This window comes from Falco rusticolus, chromosome 6 (genome assembly GCF_015220075.1).
Source record: "Falco rusticolus isolate bFalRus1 chromosome 6, bFalRus1.pri, whole genome shotgun sequence".
NCBI lineage: Eukaryota > Metazoa > Chordata > Aves > Falconiformes > Falconidae > Falco > Falco rusticolus.
Window position 1 is genome coordinate 37,654,501 of NC_051192.1, and position 19,566 is coordinate 37,674,066.

Below are 19,566 nucleotides of genomic sequence, written 5' to 3' on the forward strand. Positions count from 1 at the left end.
TCCGAAAATAACTGAGGAATCAGAACCCAACTGCTGACCTGGTGATACAACAAGCAGATGATGGGCTAGCTCCCTTTTCATGGCTCTTTGTGTTTTACGGTGCTGACAACACTAGAGCTTGTTTTCATCAGTATACTATCCAGATATGACTCAGAAGACATATGGAGAATAGATATGTGTACTACCAAGATTCAATTTTTAAAGTCACTTTTCTGTTCATAACCACACTGCAAAAAAAAAAAAAAAAAAAAAACCCAACCCAAAAACCAAACCAACAACCACCATAGAACAAAAATGTGCTAAACTGACAAAAACTGTCACTAAGAGCTGTCTGAATCTTGTTAGCTGGTCATCTCCTGCTCTCTAACTTCAGTGAAGGTGGGATAAAGGGGAAGGGTGCTTGATGTATAACTAAGAAAAATGTCCATTTGGGGAAAAATCTTAGGTTAACAAACCTGAACACTACCATCTTTTTTAGAAAATTAAAAACTAAGTTTATGGCAGCTGAACACATGACCAAAATATATCAATTACTATTCAAAAGAAGGAAAAACAGAAATAAGATTTCAGTTTTCTGTGGAGGCTTTTCCATCACAATATGCCTGCAAAATAAGAAGTGCCTATAAACAGGAGAATAGGCACCTGTGAAGTCCACCTTTGAACCTATATGCATAATATGGCCATGTGCTGGGCCATCTGTAATCCATACTAGAAAGCAACAGTAGATGGCCTACTTTTCACAAAAAGTGAGAGCCAGAGAAAACCGCATTGTGCCATAGGGAGGGGAAGCACAGGCATAGCCTTCATTATTATTTGGCATACACAGAAAGAGCAAGCAGAAACAAGACTAGTAAAAGAAAGAAGGGAATTCTCCCCGGAAACATATGGGAAGCACAAAACAGAAGTAATAAAACATTAAAGAATAGGGATACAAACACCAGCATGTCCAGAAAGCACAATTATTAGTAATGAACGTAATGAAAGCACTGGAAGTGTGAATGCAAAAGTTAATGTCTTCTTTCACACATGTGAGGGTGTGCATGGCAAAAGACCAGGGTGTCTAAATAAGAAATGTATGAAAGAGTCTTCCAAGTATCATTTTCTGTATAACTCACCAGCCTTTAGTAAAGGGAGAAGTAAAGGAAAGCACAGAAAATTCCACTTTGACACCTGTCTTTTAGAGCTGTTTTCATTTTCACAATGTATCTTTGTAGCTCCTGCACAGCAGAGCTCCAGAAGCCCAGCACTGTCAGCAAGTCACTGGCCACAGAGCTGGCTTTCCGTTCACTTAATGCCACCAGCCCACTAAACCAACTCCTTTCCATAATTGGCCACCAGGGCTAATTTTCAAGCTAACCTTGCCATGGAAACCCAATATAGGCTCAAGTCCCTAAAGAAAACAAAGGACTCGGCCACTGTCGAGGTGCCCTCTGCTCAGGAAGCTGAGCATAAGCATTTACACTACTTTTGACTGTCCTTTTCCTATCTGGTTGAGCTCTCAAACCACAAGTTTCTGAATGTTGTCAATTGACATTTACAAGATACTTTGGGAAAGATTTTTGCAGCTCTCTAATACATTTCCAACCCTGGAAAACCAAGGTGTGTAGATGAAAGCAGATGCAACGTTACACAGAATTTGATGAGTTACTGCTAAAAAACATCTGATGAATGCATTTTCAAACAGGATACTCAAAGTCTGTTGGACACAGATACTCGGTAATAACATAGTACTTGCTTCAGAGTTGTCTAAGCGACAGCAATCACCTATTTAACCACTTAGTCTTGCTTCTAGTTAGGGCCCAGCAAACTTCTTTCAAAAACAGTGGTGTGATGGAGGAGTAGCTTAACTGGACGAAATGGCCACACTTACGGGCACAAGGAAGAAAGGAAGGAGCACAGCCTTATTTGTATACACAGCATTACTGCAAACATAATTTGACTAGCTCTTGAGCAGCAGTGGGTAACAAGGGTTGCAAGGTATAAAAATTGAGGTGATTAATTCTGTCTCAGCCTGAAAAAAATTACTTTTCTTGCCAATCTTTTGACACCTCCTACTGACTAATACAGAAAGGAGTGACATAGGGCCTGAGGATGTAAAACAAATATAGTGAGAAATGACAAGTTTTACCATCTAGCCTACATTAGGCTATCACAGCGATAGGGTAAATGCGGAGGAAAGTGAAAAAAGAAGGGAGGGACTGATTCCACTTCACAGTATTCAGTTAGTCCAATGCTGGGAGAAGGTTTGAGAGGGGGAAGGTTATAAACATATGAAATATTGGATTTTAGTAAGATGATAGTGGACTACTCAGGAAACAGGGGTTTATGTGTGAAGTGTAAGCGTCTGTGACAAATCTACAAAATGGGATTAAAAACACATTAACATAGGAAACACGTAAGAAAAGATTGCAACCGGTGAGTTGGGACCACAGAAGGAGACACATCTCCTTTACATATCTTCCAGTACAAGGAGAAATTAATGAATTTTATAGACAGTGGGCTCAACAAGATGAGAATCTGCCCTTTATTTAAACTGGCGTAAATCAAATATATTTCCTTCCAATTACCAAGTCAGTAGAACAAGAGGGAGGAAAGACTGCTCTTAGGGGGAGCCAGGCCTCTCCAGTAGTGTGACAATGAAAAAAGGGTAAAGCAGTTGGTGTCCACGAGACGTTGCTATGTTCTGCGTCACACAAGTAAGCGGCTAAACATTTACACGTGTTTATCCTCAGCTACACTACTATGGTTTATAGATTGAGCTCTGCTTTCAGGTACAGCCAGGTATAACTGGAGCACCTCAAGAAACATCACTGGAGTCGCTTTGCATTTATGGGAGCAAAACTGAGAGAAGCAGCAGGCTGAATTCCCTGTTAAACTGGTGCAAAGGTGCAACTCCCTCAGAGGACACTTCTGAAAGCAGTACAAAAGCCTCTCTGCTTGCCAGCCGGGCATACATTATAGTAACCACACCCTTCTAGGTAAACATGTACGTAGAGCAAATCACTTCTTTTGTGAATAGGGTTTACTTTATCATTTTGAAAGGCATATTGCTATTTCTTGACATATTAGTATGCTTAAATGAATCACTTAAGAAAATAAACTTATTTGCCTATGTTTACATTTATTTGTCCTCTCCTCTGTTATTAATCAAACTTGTCTAATATTTTTATCACATTGTGTTTTAAATAAATAAATAAACACTGTGATTTCCTTTGAAATACTGGTTGCTAGCAATAAAAAAAAGGCAAGAAATCACATAGTCTCCTATGTGATGAAAGCTGGCAGAAAGGATGTATTGCTCCAGGTATGCTGATAACATACAATATCAATACCCCACCATATTGCTAATTTTCTATTGCTTTGGATGTCAGTGCCCTGCTACAGGTTAAGATGGAGCTGCATATGAAATGGATGCTTCTTATTGTTAGTACTATGCTTTAAAAAGGAAAAAAAATTAAATCATTCTGTGTGATGATGTAGGTTTTTACATGGGAAGGGGTTAGTTTTCACAGGGGGCACTGAACTCTGTGGTGCTGAGCCTGCTGCACTTGGGCAGCTGACTCGACATGTGGTTCTGCTGGTGTCCAAGGATCTGGTGCCACTTGCCCCAAGCCTCACTTTGCACCTACTATACCGTGCCATTTCAGAACAAATGAAGTAACAGCTTTCGTAGAACATATGTTCTGTTCCTATAGAACGCTATTTTTGCAGTTGGAAGGCCTCAGGCATTACTCTTCTTCCAAGCCATGCACAAACAAAGAGGGTTTACCACAAAAAAGAGCCTCTGCTGAAGAGTGCAAGGTTTACCTTTGCTCCCTTGCTCAAGATCTTAATTTCACCAAGTTATGTCCCTTCCTTTCATTCTACATTGTATAGCTACAACCCGAAGTTTTCTCCCAGCAGCAGCACAGGTCCCTCTTGAATTTCCCTTAGCTTTTAAACCAAGAGGATCATCCAAGACTGTCATCAGGAAAACCTAGATGTTACAACAGAAAGGAAATAGACCTCTTATTCTGTTAGTAATCCCTTTCAAATAAAATTTCAATTGATTCAGTCTAACCTTATCACTGAATTCTTATTGTTACCTGACCTGGGCAAAAATAAATTAAACAAAAATGAATTATGCAGTCAACTGATAAGTCTGAACTATTGCTGTCTTACTCCAGTTCTATGCCAGAACATGCTGCGGATTTTCAGTGTAGGTGCTCTGGTATAATCACTGGGTAACAGTGGTCTAGTGGGCTCTAAAACTGCATGTGCTGAAACCAGATGTCCAGATCTGAAGACGAAGGCTATGCCATCTACACAGCTGGAGTAGGAGCCAGCAGAGTACCTCCTTCTTTCTCTAAGCACATGGATGCATAGCCTAGGGGCGGATCTTCTTCCCAGGAGCTGCAACAGTTTCTTCCCAGCTCACTACCCTTTCTCCAGCTTTTCAGCCTGGCTGCAAGAAAATGTAGGTATGATGGTGTGGAGATAGCCCCATCTCCTGCTGGCCCACAGCCTGCCATCTATTTTGGCCCTGTTCGGGTCCACACAATGTCTGTTTTCAGTAGGGCAGATGGTTGCCACTCACATCTACGTGTTCACTGCTCTGGGAGTCCTGGCTCACATGCAAATCTGGGTGGCAACACAAGCCAGGTACCTTTCAGGCAGGTAGCCCTCAGGCAGCCAGCCATGTGGCCATCAGGCTGGCCCTCATACACTGCACAGTTTAGTGGAAAAGAAGTGTTAATACATATTGCTGGACATAATTTATATCCACGGGTAGGGGAATGTGGCTCAATATGTGGCTGAAGTGACTTGGTATGTGACACCAGGAACATTAAACCTCAGTCTCCTGCCTCCCTCCCCAGAGCTTTTAATCAACCTTCTTCTTCCATGAGGAACTTAGGTTAGAAAGTTTACATTAAAGGAAAACATATATTTGTGTTTTGCTTCAAATGTGTTAACAATATATATTGAAAATATTTCTGGCTAAAATATAAAAAACCTCTGATTTTCAATGATAACAATACCACAACTGTATTTGAAACTTTACAGCAACTAGCCTAAAAGTGAAACTAAAAAAGTGAAAGTTGCTTTTTGTTTTTCACTGCACAAGCTGAGAGAAATGCAGAAAATAAACAAAAAAAGCACATATTAACATGCATTTATAAAAATGTTTCTTGCATTCTAAGGTGCCTTCAGACCAGAGGGAAAGGTGGCTTTTTATAACACTTGTGATAGAAAAAACCCCCATACGTGTGTGTGATCATGTGAGTAGTTAGACACTGATTTCACAGCATTCCTTGCAAATTCTGTGACAAATTCAGGAAAAGCAGGAACAGCACATAGGTAAAGATTGCTGCTGGGATTTTCCAAAGTCAAATAAGAATTTATGCAACTACCTCCTATCCATCTGGAAAATCCCAGGGTTCAGGCTTACTGTTCCTCTTCTCCCAGCTACATTTCCTTCACGATTCCTTTTTGATTTGATTATGCCTAGTTAGCTAATATTGGCAGTACTCAGCCCAAGTCACGGCAGCTAAACAGCAGATTGCAACAGGAAAACATTAAGGATGAAGACAACATGTCTTGGATTTGATGTTTAACTGGGATTCTTGAAACTTTCTTCACATGCTTTGAACTCCATTTTGAGGTTTGTGTTTGTAGTGGAGGTGCAGGAAATCAAGGAATTCACTGTGTATTTACCATTTATGTAATTACTTCTCTTAAATTACTTATGTAATTTGTGTAAGTAAAAGATCATCAGAACATGCAGTTACACTGTTTACAATTACTCTGTCAGTTGATGCAATTACTATAAATAGGCTCAGAGACATCACTAATTAATGAAGTTGGAAGGGTAATACAAGAAGTCTGCTACTGCACATCTTAGGGCATATGATCTCTAAGTTCAGATGTAGAAGGGTGATTTCTTTTTCTTTAGGGCTTTGGCAAAGATATATTATAAAGAACCCTTACACCCCAAATTGCCTCAGGCTACAGGTGTTTGGGAAAGGAAAGAAAACAAAACAGTAGGCTCGTGGCTCATTTTTAGCTAAATTTTAAACAATAACAATGAAGCAACACCAGTGGAGTGCATGTGCACACCTTAGTGGTTTTATAGGGGTTTATATATGCAGGGTTGGAGAATACTGATCTTTAAGCCTGGAGCAGAGGTGTCATTTCCCTCTTTATTTTGAACACAGTAAAAATATGTTTTATTTTCAATTTTTAGTATTCTTATAAACCAAATGTGGTCTTTGTTTGGGTTTTTTTGTTTGGCTGGTTGGTTTTTTTTTCAATATGGGAAGAAAAAAGGGTATTCGTTCAGAGTCACTGGAGAAGAAATGCAGTCTTACACAAAACCTTCAGAAGGAAATTGTGAATATTAACAGTTCTCTTGAGAACAATAATAGACATTCTTTGCATTTATTCAGCAAATTTACATCCAAATCGGGAAGATGTTGGATTTGTCTCAGTAACACTGAAATATTTGCAAAAACCAACAAGGGAAAATGTTTCCCGCAGAAGCAGGAAGAGATAACCTAGCACAGTTTTGTTTGTACCTCTGTGGGAAACTATAGGCAGCATGACCACACTGTTTCAGTGAAACGTACCTTTTCAGTCACAAAGTTACTAGTACCTCCCCTTAAGAGCAAATCCTGTGAATCCTGTCATAGCCTTACAGCTGCTTCGACTACAGGCCCAGCTTCAGGCCTCCTACCTACAGAAGCAACACTCTCTGGCGGAGCAGTACTCAGAAGTCTCTCTAATAACTTTCTGTAAAGGATTCAGCATTAGGTTCTGACAGAACTGGGTAAGCATCACTGTGTTAAGTAATGAAAGCAACATCTAACACACACAAAAAATCCCGATACTTTTGTGGATTAATATCAGCTTTGGTTCTGCAACAGTAACATCCCCAACACCCAGCAACAGTGGCTCGCTACAGTGCGGACACCAAGATGCCTTTCCGGGTTTCCTCGGGCCGCCTGATTTCCCACTTTCCCCAAACACATCTTTACCAGAAAAAAAGCCTCAAAAATCTGATGGACCTGAGTAGCCTTGTTCTCTGCTGATGCCAGCACGCACTTTCATATAAAGGTCACCGGGTGCAGAACAGAGCTGAACTAGTCTTTAGTTTTCCAGCTCTCCCACTGCCACTAGCACTGAAGTCCCCCTTCACAGCAGGGAAACGCTTCGCAAAGCTGTGACGAGGTGACTGCGCAGAGCGCCTCCAGCCTGCACGAACGCCGCCCCCCGGTGCAGCAGGTCCATTTCACAGGTAGGCGAGCGGAGGCCGGACGGTGGGGCAGCGGCCGTCGGAGGCGTGGGTAATGCACAGCCGGGGTGACGTGCGCCCGTCGGCTAATGTGGGCCCGCGTGTAACCCCACGCAGCGATGCACCGGCGGGGCTCGGGGAGACAGCCCCGCTGCCCGTCCGTCCCCGGGCTGCCTGCGCCGGTGAATCCCGTTACATGGGAGTCTAGGGGACCTCAGGGACACGACGGGGCGGGGGCTTGCCGCAGGCCGCGCTGTGCCCCATGCCCGGCCTGCGGCTCGGCGGGACGGTCCGCCCCGGGAGGCGGCGGGCCCCCAGCCCTCCCGCAGCGGCGCCGCGGGCTGGGGAGCGGCCCCGCGGCCCCGCCCCCGCCCGGCCCGCCCCGTCGGCGGCTCATTGATGAGCCGCGGGCCTTTGAGGAAAGGGCGAGTGCGCCGAAACCGCTGCAAAGCCCCGATTTTTCAAGCAGCAGCGCAGCCTGGGAACTTTGCATGTTTCGCCATTTTTCACGTCCTGACTCATTTCTGTATCACAAAACGTGTTCTCTGGAGCTCGTCGGACACCCACCGCCCCTCCCGCCGCGGCGGCGGCGGGGACCATCCACCCCTGGCAGCTGCAAGGGGAACTATTGCAAAAATCCCCCGCGGCGCGGCAGCCGCTGTCAGGCACCGGGCAGCCCTGGCCCTCGGCCCCCCCCGGAGACCCCCGCATCCCCCAGCGTCCCTTTTAGCGTATGTTTCCAGCGGGAAGGGGGTGGGGGTGGGGGAGGGGTTACTCGCCCCCCGAGGGTCGCTGTAGCCCGCACGCCAAGCAGGGAGCGCAGCAGGTGCACCCGCCCAGGCCCACCCCCCGTCGGCGGGAGGCACCTAGGTGGCCCGGGGGTAGTCGCCGAGACCCCTCGGGGGTGGCCGCGCCGACCCACGGCGGGACGCACCTTCCCCACCTGCCGTGCACGGGGGTGGCGGGTGGGGGGGGGGGGGGGCGGTGTCTGCCCCCCGCCCCGACGGCTTCGTCAATGAAAGCCTGATGCCGCGGGGACTGGGGGCTGCGACCGCGCCGTCGAGGGGCGGTGGCGCGGGAGGGGGAAGGGGGGGTCCCGCCGGGGCGGGGCGGGGCGGGGCGGCGCGGCGCGGGAGGGCCCCGTCTGGCGCGCGGCCCCGGTCCGCCCGCCCCGCGCCCCGCCGCCGCGGCACGGGCCCGCCGCACGGCGCCAGGCGCCTGCGCACTGCAGGGGCGCCAGATTTGGCGGGAGGGGGAGTGTCCAAGGGCCCTTTGTTTGATGGCATCTCTGTTTACAGAGTTTACTCTTTAATCTCAACCTGTTTCCTCCTCCTCCTCCCGCGGCTCCTCGGCACTCCCGTGCGCGGCGGCGGAGCGCCTGGGCGCAGCCCGGCAGCAGGGCGCGGCGGCGGGCGCGGGCTCCCCCGTCCTCCTCCCCCAGCGGCCGGTGCGAGGATGGCCCGGAGACCCCGGCACAGGTAACTCGCTGTCCGCGGGCGGGGGGCGGCCGGCCCCGCTCCGCCCGGCTCCGCGCCTGTCAGACGGGGCGCGGGGCGGGGGAGCAGGAAGGCAGCAGCGGGAGAAGAGCTCGCCCGGCGGACGGGGCGGGCGTGCAGCCCCCCGTCCTCCGCGCACCTGGGCTACTCCGCCCCCGAGGCGCGGCGCGGAGCGGCCCCCTCCTCGGCAGGCGCCGGGGCAGCGGGACGCGCCGCAGAGCTGCCGCTGACGGGGCGCCCGGGCCCGGCGCCGCACGCCTGCCGGACGCCACGGGGGGCCGGGCTCGCTGCCCGCAGGGGCCAGCGCGGAGCCCGGCGGGGCTGCGCGCCCGCAGCTGCAGGGCAGGACAATGTCGGGCTGGCTCGGCGGCGGCAGGTAGCGCGTCCCGTCTCATTCATTCATTCATTCCCGGCGGGGTGGGCGGCCGGCGGGGGGCTGGGCTCACTCCCTCGTCTGTTTTTTTTATTTTATTTATTCTTGAAGTGGCGGCCCTTTTGCCCTCGGGAGCGCGGCTCTGCCCCGCCGGGGTAGTTGCGTCCAGCGGCGCTCGCCTGTTCCCCGCACACGTCGTTCGGCACATGCCGGAGCGTGGCAGCGCGAGCGGGCAGCTGCGGGGGGCTGCGGGTCCGACGGGGCGCTCGGCCGGAGCTGTCACCCGTGCCCGCCCGCCCGCCGCGCTCTCGGGCGAGGTCGATCGCCGCCGCGCCGCGCCAGGGGCCGGCGGCGGCGGCGCCCCGGGGGCGCCGGGCCGGGCCGGAGCGGGCCGGGGAGGCAGCGCCGCGTGGCCGTGGCCGTGCCGCCGCTGCGGGGCGGGCGCCCAGAGCGGGGTTGTTGCCTAATTAGCCGGGGACGGCGGGTCGGACACGTGGAGGCTTTTTTCTCTTTCTCTTTGCAGCTCGGCATCCTCCCCTCTTCCCCTCCCCTGTGGCTGGGCTGTGACAGAGGAGAAAGTGGCAGCCCTGCCTCTCCCTGCCCGGCTGCCGGCGGGACTGGGCGCTCGGGGGGCTCGTCTTAAGGAAGAGGGGCTTGCGGTGCGGGAGGAGGCAGCGGGCCGCTGGGCGAGCGCCGGGCTGTACTTTCAGTGTCAGAGCGGGGGTGTCGCTGGGGCTGGCGGTGAATCACCCGGCCCCTCTCTCCCGAAAGGGGGACCGCCGCCGCCTGCCTCGTGGGCGCCTCCCGCCGGGACGCGGCGCTCCGCCGCCCCGGGCTCGGCTGGCAGCCCCGCCACGGCGGCAAGGGCTGGCGGGGAGGCGCGGCGCGGCGCGGGGCCGCCCCGGCGGGAGCGGGAACGGGCGCGGGAACGGGCTCTGCCCCGCGGGGCCGGTGGCCGAATTCCTTCAATCACGGTGGCAGCGGCGAGCCACTTCCTCCCCACCGCCTGCGTGTTTTTTCCCTCTCTCCTGTTTTTCCCCTTTCCCCCTGTGTCCTTGCACGAGCCGGTTGCCCGGGCGCAAAGCGCAGCGCTGCTGCCGCGGGAGCGCTGGGGCGGCGCGGGGGGGCTCCCGCCCTCTGCCCCGGCCGGGCGGGCGGAGCGCCGGGGGCCGGGGGGGCGCGGGCTGCGGCCGGCGCTGCGAAATAAGAAGTTTTGGAGCAGCGCTGAGGGCCCGGTTGGCTAAAGCAGCTACCGAGCGTCCCGGAATCCCGGGGGCCTTTTCTCCTGCTGGAGAACACAGGTAATACAGCGGGGGCTCGGCTCTGCGGTGCCAGCAAGGCCCCGGTTATTTAAATAAACCGGTTACGGTACTGGCACCGCACTTCAGTCATTCCGATCCGTTCGCCGCTGATGTGCCTCTGCGGGGTGGCGTCTCTGTGCCGTGCCTGAGACGCGCCGCGGCGCAGGAAGCGTCACCGATGGATGCGTACCTGGTGTTTACTGCCTGCGAAACTCATTTTCAAAATGATACTTGGAAATGGAGCCACAAAACTTCCTTTGGCATATGGGCAGTCGCACAGCTGTCTCTCTGTGTCGCTTACTTAGAAAAAAAAAAAGTGAATCTAAGCTGAGCGGCGGCAGGGGCAGGAGCCGCGGCGGCAGCGGCCGGAGCGTGTAACTCGCCCCCTGCGCGCTGCCGCGCTGCGCTGCGCAGCGGGCCGGGGGTCCGCGCTGCCCGGGGGGCGAGCTGGGCGGGCTGCAGGGCTTCGGCACCGTGGGGACGAGATGAGGGCTGGGGGGGTGGTGGGGGGTGGGGAGCGAGGAGCCACTCGGCAGGGGCTCGGCGAAGGCCACACGCATCACGGCGGGCTGTGGAAAACTTGCTGCGTGTCGCGCAGCTTTCGCGGCGCATGCCGCAGGGCGGGAAGCGGGGCTGGAGGTGTGCGGTGTGATTAGCCCAGTGGGCTTGAAAAGAACGTGTGTTCAACAGCTTGCGTTTTGGAGGCGTTTGCATCCATCCCCTGTGCTGGGACTGACCGGCTCCGGGCTTCACTGCAGCTTAATTTAAAAAGGAATCTCCTGAAAACAGGCTAACGGCGTAAACAATGCCTGATACTTTTCTTACAAAATAACTTTATTTTAATGGCTTAGTCATACTTCTGACATACCCCAGCATACCACACCATCGGATACATCACGGGTTTTAGCCTCGTAGCCTGACGTCTCCTTTCTAGCGCTTGTGGTTATCATCTCTTAGCTGAAGTGTCAGAACTGCTGCTCATACCTTTAAAATTGGAAATAAAATACTGCCCACCAGGAAGATGACTGGTGTTGCAAAACACTCTTCTGGGTTTAGTTAACTGGGTAGAGCAAGCACTGTTTGTGAAAAGAGTAATAGAGTCCTTTTTACCTGTAGATAGCCTGTGGGGAAATCCCTTAGTCATTAATTAGGTGAGAAGCAGTGTATTTCAAAAACAGAATGAGGGATTTAGGAATGGAATAGAGGCAGATAAAGTCTTAAGTTAGAGACATGGAGAGCATAAAAGGGTTCGATCATTCATTTGTTGGTTGCATGGTATTAAATGTACTTGTCCTCAGCCCTTGTCCAGACCCATAAATGGCAGGCACATTTTATATTACAGCTTATTGCATGTTAATGCTACCACTTACTGGCTTTAATTAGAGGAACTTTTGTCTTCACATATAGGGTCCATAACCATATTCTCAAACGAGGTTATTGTTGGTTAACTTTTTGTATAGACTTTTATTTGGGAACGAGAACTATCTGCTCTGTTAAACGTACAGAAACACTAATGTTTTTCAGAACGTATGGCACGAGTTAAAGATTTTGAACAGGCGCTTGTGTAATGGACACAGCCTCTAGTTCTCTTTATTGTCCCAAACATTGTATTTTAATTTGAAACTTTCATTGGTTGAAAGTTTGCCAAATGTGTAATTCACCACTGATCTAACATTAGGAGCAGGTCTAAACATGCACAGTAATACGAAGGTTGCCAGCCCTTTGCTTGTATCTGTGGATACCAAAAACAGAAGAACCAGTTCGGAATACTAGAACAACAGAATGCAGAACAAAATCTTGTTGTGCAAGTTTTAGAACTTTTATCTGTGTAACCTTTGTAAGGATTGTAGTGGGGTTTTTGTGCTTTGTAATTAAGTAGCTCAAGTCTTCATGTCCCACTCTGTGTCTCGCTGTGTTTCCTTCTGCAGTATATATAGTAGTGATGATGATGAAGAAGATGTTGAGATGTATGATCATGATTATGATGGTCTACTTCCTAAGACTGGAAAACGTCACTTAGGAAAAACCAGGTGGACCCGCGAAGAGGTAAATCTGAGTTCATTCATCTCCAGCATGTAAACAGACTGAGAAAGCATGGATGATGATCTTCTCCCTGGTTGCTTGTCTATGAACTGATTTCAGTGACAGTGACATGTGTATGAATGAGGACAACGTTTTTGACTCATTAGCTATCTTCAGTGTTTTATTTAACTTCAAGGATCATTCTCATCTTTTAAAAAAAGTATAAACCCATTTATTTATTTATTTATTATGTCCACCCAAGTCTGCGTTACAGGTATGTGAGCCTCTGTGTAATCTCTGTTGGAGAAACAGATTCAGTCACCTGCAGCAGTGCTTGACTGTTACTGCTGCCTCTTTTTGTTTGAAAATGGTTGCTATGTGAGAACTGACGTGTGTTCACTGTCCCACAGCAGAAAACAACTGTGGCAGAAACTGCTGCAGTCCTTTTGTGCCATTTGAAATTTGCACTTTAATTACAGCATTATGATTCTGAGTGGAAATAAATTAAAAGCTGGAAGAAAGAAAGTCAGCGGTACCAAAATTGAGCATTCTTTGCTTTTGAAGGTCAGAATGTGTTTTAATCACAATACCCTTGTGCTGACTTTCCGGGTAAATTGTGGTATCAAACTCCTTTGCCAGATGGATATCCTGTGGCCATTTAACTGGTTTGAGTTTATTGTGAAATACATTAATATGGTTCTTAAGTTATGTTTTGACTTTCTCCTCTCTAACAATGTATATTGATGTATAAACAGTTGCAGGTCACCTCTTGCAAGCATTTATTGTTTTTTTTTTTATAATCATAATCTGCTCTTTCAGAAGTGGATGTGGTTGTGATGTGGCCTGGAAGGAAAGGATGGCCGTGGAGCCCGATGGCCACTTTACTGTCATATGAACTGGGAGCATACTGGGAGGCCCTAATCAGGGAACCCGGGGGGGGGGGGGCGGGGGGGAGGGAGGGTTGCTCCCCTCCTCTTATCTCTTGGGGCAGTTCTCACTAGTTTTGCATTATCTCAATCTTTCCCAGTACATGAGATACTGGTTTCTTTTGTCTTTAGGGTCAGTATTTCTGGCCTTATCATTAAAAATATTGGGCCAAATTTCTTGCTGTTGGGAGTATCAAAACTCCCTCACAGTGATCAGCAGCAAAAAGGAGCCATTAGTTTTTTTGTACATTCATTGTACGTGGATAGGCAACAAGCAAATTACTGGAACTCCCATTACTTGCAAGACATACAGACCTTGAGGCTGTGATTTTCAGAGGTCTCCAGGCAGCTGGGTGTCTGTGTATTACTGAATTTCATTGTTATTCTGATGCTTGGCATCTAAACAGCCATGCCCTCCTGTAAATCCAGTACAAGAGTAACAGTTACATTGCTTTGAGCAGTAAATGGGGATGTATAATGCAAGTCAAAGAACAGCACAGAAGTCAGTCATTCTCCTGCAGCACAGTAAAGAACCTACAAAAATCCACAGGAGTAGAAAAATCTTCTGATTTAGGCAATTAAAAGTATGAGAAGACTACAGACCACCTTCCCTTACACTCAGGAAGCAAAAATAAATGCATAAAAAGCTGGAAGGACACAGTTTAAAAAAAATACATTTCATTTCACCTCTCCTGTGAAGACAGGCTGAGAGAGTTGGGTTGCTCAGCCTGGAGAAGAGAAGGCTCTGGGGGGACCTTATAGCAGCCTGCCAGTGCCTAAAGGGGGGCTACCGCAAAGCTAAAGGGACTTTTTACAACAGTATGTGATGATGGGACAAGGGGGAATGGCTTTAAACTGAAAGAGGGTAGATTTAGATTAGATATTAGGAAGAAATTTTTTACTGTGATGGTGGCGAGACACTGGAACAGGTTGCTCAGAGGAGCTGTGGGTGCCCCATCCCTGGAAGTGTCCAAGGCCAGGCTGGATGGGGCTTTGGGTGACCTGGTCTAGTGGAAGGTGTCCCTGCCCATGGCAGGGGGGTGGAACTAGATGATCGTTAAGGTCCCTTCCAACCCAAACCATTCTATGATTCTGTTATTATTTGCATTATAAGAGATTGTGATATTCATGATGTCTGGGTTTTTTAATGATCTAGGATGAGAAACTGAAGAAGCTTGTGGAGCAGAATGGCACAGAAGACTGGAAAGTCATTGCCAATTTCCTTCCTGTAAGTTGATCTTGGTTTCTCTTTCCAGTTCTAGTGACAACTCTTTATCAGAGGTTTCCAAGTAAGAGGAAGGGGAGCGGTTGCTTTGTAGGTACATTTTTGCAGGAGATATAAAACCTCCACAGTTGGAGACCTCAGAAATTTTAGAATATTGTGGAAACCTTTACCTCTAATTTTCCTTTCACTTCTTCAAAAGGGTTGGGAAAAATCAAACCAGCAAAAATGGGGGGTGGCAGGGTGTTGCACAGTAGATGGTCAATGTGACACTGAAACAAAATGTCTCAGCACAGAGGAAAAATAGCTTTGGTGAATTGTAAGTATGGTTTAGAAGATAATTGCTTTGCAAACACTTTGTTATAGAAATACTGCATGTGAAAGCGTGACTGCTATTGTGCAGATGGTGAAGATTCAGTTTCTGTAGTTTTGGTGATGTCCTCACTGCACAAATTACAGAAATCTTCCCTAGTTCAGTGAGCAAATTGATAGTTGAGCACCCTCTTCTCAGACCTCCTGTATCACACCATGTTGTTTGGTAGCTGTAGTTGGCAGTGAAATACAGCAGGAACAAGTGTACTTAGATAAGAGCATTATCACTCTACATTCATCTTGTCTAAAGAATCTATTTTGCATATTTTACATTTCACTAGAATCGGACAGATGTTCAGTGCCAGCACCGATGGCAGAAGGTACTAAACCCAGAACTTATCAAAGGTCCGTGGACTAAAGAGGAGGATCAAAGGGTAATCAGTTTTCTTTTCCATCTGATTAATGCCTTACTAGCAGATTTCATGTGTTGGGGCAAAACTCCTAGAGACTTCGGTGGTCTCAACACCAAGATGGCCAGAGACAGACTGATCCTGTCAGTATCAGTGCTTATTATTTGTGTAGTGCTTTCTAAGTTTTCTACGCAAATTAATTAATGTTGCTTTACAGTACTATAAAACTGCAGTCTAGAAATGCCTTAACTATTACAAGGTTTTTCCTTTTGGGTAAAAGTATAAATGGGAAGTGGGGAACCTTAATTGTGTGTTAGTTTTACCATGGCAATTGTGAGAAATGTTGCTGAAAATATTGCTCCACCACAGAAATATTTCATTGATTCATTATGCATCATTAAATACAGGCAGTTTTTATGTCCTTCTTTGAAGGTAATAGAACTCGTGCAGAAATATGGTCCAAAGCGCTGGTCTGTCATTGCTAAGCATTTGAAGGGAAGGATTGGAAAACAGTGCAGGGAGAGGTGGCACAACCATTTGAATCCAGAAGTGAAGAAAACCTCCTGGACAGAAGAGGAAGATAGAATTATTTACCAGGCACACAAGAGGCTGGGAAACAGATGGGCAGAAATTGCAAAGTTGCTGCCTGGACGGTAATGACATATACCTTTAGCTCTTAAATAGGAAAAAAAGGAAAAAACTGCAGGTCTGATCAGTCCGTTTCAGTTGCCTCAGGCTGCACTTTATAAATCAAAAATTTTTGGAATCAAAACCTGGAAAGCCAGTGACATCAATGTGCATTTTTCTCAGTGGGGAACTGTGCTGTTTGGTCAGTACATGGAACAGTACGCTATTTTTACATGCTTTTAATGTTTGCCATAGGTAAAAAACCTCAGTAACTAGAGCAAGACCGTAACAGTTTCCTAAATGTCCTGTGCAATCTTACTTGAGCTTGCAATAACTGTCAAAATTTAAATGGATCTAACAGGGAAGGATTAGACTTTACAAGTGGAACATAATTTACATTCAGCTAAGGGTATTCCTTCAACATGAAATTCAGTCTGTTTATTCAAAAAGGTTTAGGAGAGGGCTGCTTCAAATTTTGTAATTGCTCCTGAATCATCCAGTTGATTTTGATCTGTTAAAAACACATGTATGGAACAGGATAAACTGACTTCCTCAAACTCTGGTCCTGGAAATACTTGTCTCATTGGAAGGTTATGCCCAGCTTGCATATAATTTCAGAGATTCAGTGTCTTACTTGCTCTGTAGTAAAAGTGACTCGACATAAAGTGTAGTCAAGCAAATAATGTAAGCAAGGGAAAGGTTTCCCTTCCTATTTTTATTCCTGCTATTTGGTGAAACATCTTGAAGACCTAAATATAATGCCTAAGATCATGATAGCCTTTTAAATGGACATTCCCTAGGCTGCTTTTCAGCTTCCAGAAGAAAACAAGAAAGGAATTACCCCTTGGAAAGTTTTTTGGTTTTTTTGGTTTTTTTTTTTGTTATAGCTTCCACACATCACAGATACCGCTTTCAATGATACCATGTGGTGGTGATGTTTTTCAAATAGAGGAGCTGTTTCTAAGCATACTCTTAAAACTCACAGACTTGATAAGTTTGCTGTTTCTGACTTATGTATGTGAGAATTTGAATCGCAGTTTTTCTGCAGCTAAGAAAAATACTCACAGCTTTGTTTACTGAATTTGTGTGTATAGCATGATGCTGTCGTTGTCTGGGTGGCCAGTTGGAAATTTGTTGGAAGTTAGTCTTTTCACAGCTGTTCTCCACAGTCTGTCTTTTCTGGCAATGAGATACAATAAAACTCCACTTTAATATTAGACTTAGGAAGAGACGTTGTCAGCCCTTTAGGGTAGCCTCAAAGGGGTGTTACCCTTTGCTGTCACCTCACCTCATGGGAATGAGGTGAAGCTGAAGTTAATTTCTTAAAGTTTGAGGACCTAAGGCTTAGAGATTGCTTTAAAAATTACGTGAACAACCCTAGCCCATTTGTCTTTTCTCCTGTCTTTCATACTGAGCGTCTTTCCTGAGAAGTTGAGAGCAGCATTTATAAAGGTGGGGGTAGGAGGAAGGTCAGAGAACAGCTTGAAGTTTAAACCAGAAATGCCAACAGCAGTTTCCTGCCTATTAATCTGTCTGAATTGGAAATGCTCATTTTTAAAACTCCTCAAACGTATGTATTTCTGTTGCAGAACTGATAATGCTATCAAGAACCACTGGAATTCCACCATGCGCCGCAAGGTTGAGCAGGAGGGCTACCTGCAGGAGTCCTCCAAAGCCTGTCACTCCTCAGCAGCTGCTGGCTTTCAGAAGAGCAACCACTTGATGGCCTTTGCTCACAACCCACCTTCTGCACAGCTGCCAGTAGCCAGCCAGCCCCCACTGAGCAGTGACTACCCTTACTACCACATCTCTGAGTCACAAAATGTAAGCACCTGGAAATGCTGGGGGTTTGTGCTTTGCTTCGTTAAATAGCTGGGTGCCTTTTTGCCACACCTGATTTCAGGAAGCATGAATGGTTTTCTCCCAGTCTTGGTGGGCTTGTATGTGTTTGATGTCAGGCAACTTTAATTGTGACTTCATTCAGCGATGCAAATATGTACATTTCCGATTACTTGCTGACATTCAGGTGGTGGAGTTGAGTTCAGTGGCTTTAACATCTTGTAAGCAGTGAACGTGTTCCCAGTACTGTTTCTTACAGTGGTGAATATTACATTTCTTGAAGATCGGTTGAATCTGGTTTATTCCGCGGTCTGTGTTAAAATCTCCTACATTCCCTTCAGTACTATTCTGTTTGTGAGTTGCCTGTCAGAACCAAGTAAACAACTGTTGTTTTTAGTCTGATTCCTTTTCTATTAATGATTAATAATGAAACAGGCTGCTGCTTCAAACAGCTGCATTGTAGAGTTTTAGATGATAATAAATTGCATCTTTTGCATTTTCACTTCAATTTTGAAAAATCTTACAAATGCATCTATAAATTATTCATCTTTTCTCATTCAGGAAGGGTGGATACTTTGTGTATGAATTTTCTTTCTTCCTCTGTAATGCTCACTGTCTTATTCCTAAAAGACTGCTTAATTTTTGGTTAAATGTTGGGGGTTTTGCTGTTTAGTCTCCATAATTATAAATATATATCTATTTATATAAATATTAAGATTAAACCTAACACCAGTGTATGTTTAACACAAATTCACAATGCAGGCAGACAATACGATAGAAATAATAACTTTTAGTGTCTTTTGCTTTTTGGCCTAGGTCCCTGGTCAGATCCCATATCCAGTAGCACTGCATGTAAATATTGTCAATGTTCCTCAGCCAGCTGCTGCAGCTATTCAGGTAGATAACTTGAACCTCATTTCAAGAGTCAATTTGTTAAACATTTTATAAGTCAAAATGCAGACATTGTACATTAAGGAAACATTTTAATGTAATGAGTGCAGTGAAGAGAGAAAATGGGGAAGGTGGGGGAGTTCTAACATGGTTAATTGTTGCTTCTTCTGAAGTGGATTTAAAACACAGTAGTTGACATCTGGTGTGATAGCTTTCACTTTCTCCATTTCAGATGTCTATAATGAAATTCAGCAAGGACTTTGGTAGTGGAAAACACAATTGACGTTTGTTTCATCTTTGAGTCTAATTTGGCTATTATAACCACAGGACGGCAAGCCATAAGCATTTTAGTTGCTACATCCTATCAGACCTTTATCTTTTCTTTTCCCTTAACTCTTAATTTCAGAGACACTATAATGATGAAGACCCTGAGAAAGAAAAACGAATAAAGGAATTAGAGTTGCTACTAATGTCGACTGAGAATGAACTGAAAGGGCAGCAGGCATTACCAGTAAGATTGTCACTGTGTGCTTGGATGGAGGGATAGCAGCATTACCCCAGTGCTTGTCTTTTTAACTTTTTACTCCCCCTCTACCTTTGAGACTAATCAAGGCTCTATATTTCCGTTTTAAAAGGATGAAACATAGCACATATATAATCTGTATTTGCTTCTTAAATTCTTTTATTAAAAAAACCCAACAAATATTTTGCAGCTATTTTACTTCGCAAAGTGGGAGCAGGGCTGGGCTCTGTGATAGGATATTGGAAGCTTGGTGACTGTACAAAAACGAAAAATCCCACACATCTTAAATCAATGGGATCTGCATTTCTGAAAGTGTGCAATGGTTCATGTGATGAAAATGTAGTGCCTGTACAT

General features: G+C 46.7%; 1 protein-coding gene across 8 annotated transcripts in view; it reads left to right on the plus strand.

Annotated features, from left to right (window-relative positions):
- Nucleotides 1–8,511: 8,511 nt before the first annotated feature.
- MYB (MYB proto-oncogene, transcription factor) overlaps nucleotides 8,512–19,566 on the plus strand; it is a 28,910-nt gene continuing 17,855 nt past the window's right edge. For 3 of the 8 annotated variants that reach the window (XM_037391722.1, XM_037391724.1, XM_037391726.1), the window contains exons 1-8: nucleotides 9,102–9,142; nucleotides 12,369–12,486; nucleotides 14,545–14,616; nucleotides 15,264–15,356; nucleotides 15,765–15,985; nucleotides 17,549–17,783; nucleotides 18,615–18,695; nucleotides 19,096–19,200. In XM_037391722.1, coding sequence (XP_037247619.1) covers nucleotides 9,117–9,142; nucleotides 12,369–12,486; nucleotides 14,545–14,616; nucleotides 15,264–15,356; nucleotides 15,765–15,985; nucleotides 17,549–17,783; nucleotides 18,615–18,695; nucleotides 19,096–19,200 — 951 coding nt within the window. In that variant the 5' untranslated portion in view covers nucleotides 9,102–9,116. Of the gene's footprint in view, nucleotides 8,749–9,101; nucleotides 9,143–12,368; nucleotides 12,487–14,544; nucleotides 14,617–15,263; nucleotides 15,357–15,764; nucleotides 15,986–17,548; nucleotides 17,784–18,614; nucleotides 18,696–19,095; nucleotides 19,201–19,566 lie in introns of those variants that run through there. The other 5 variants (XM_037391723.1, XM_037391727.1, XM_037391725.1 and 2 more) reach the window with 4 other exon arrangements.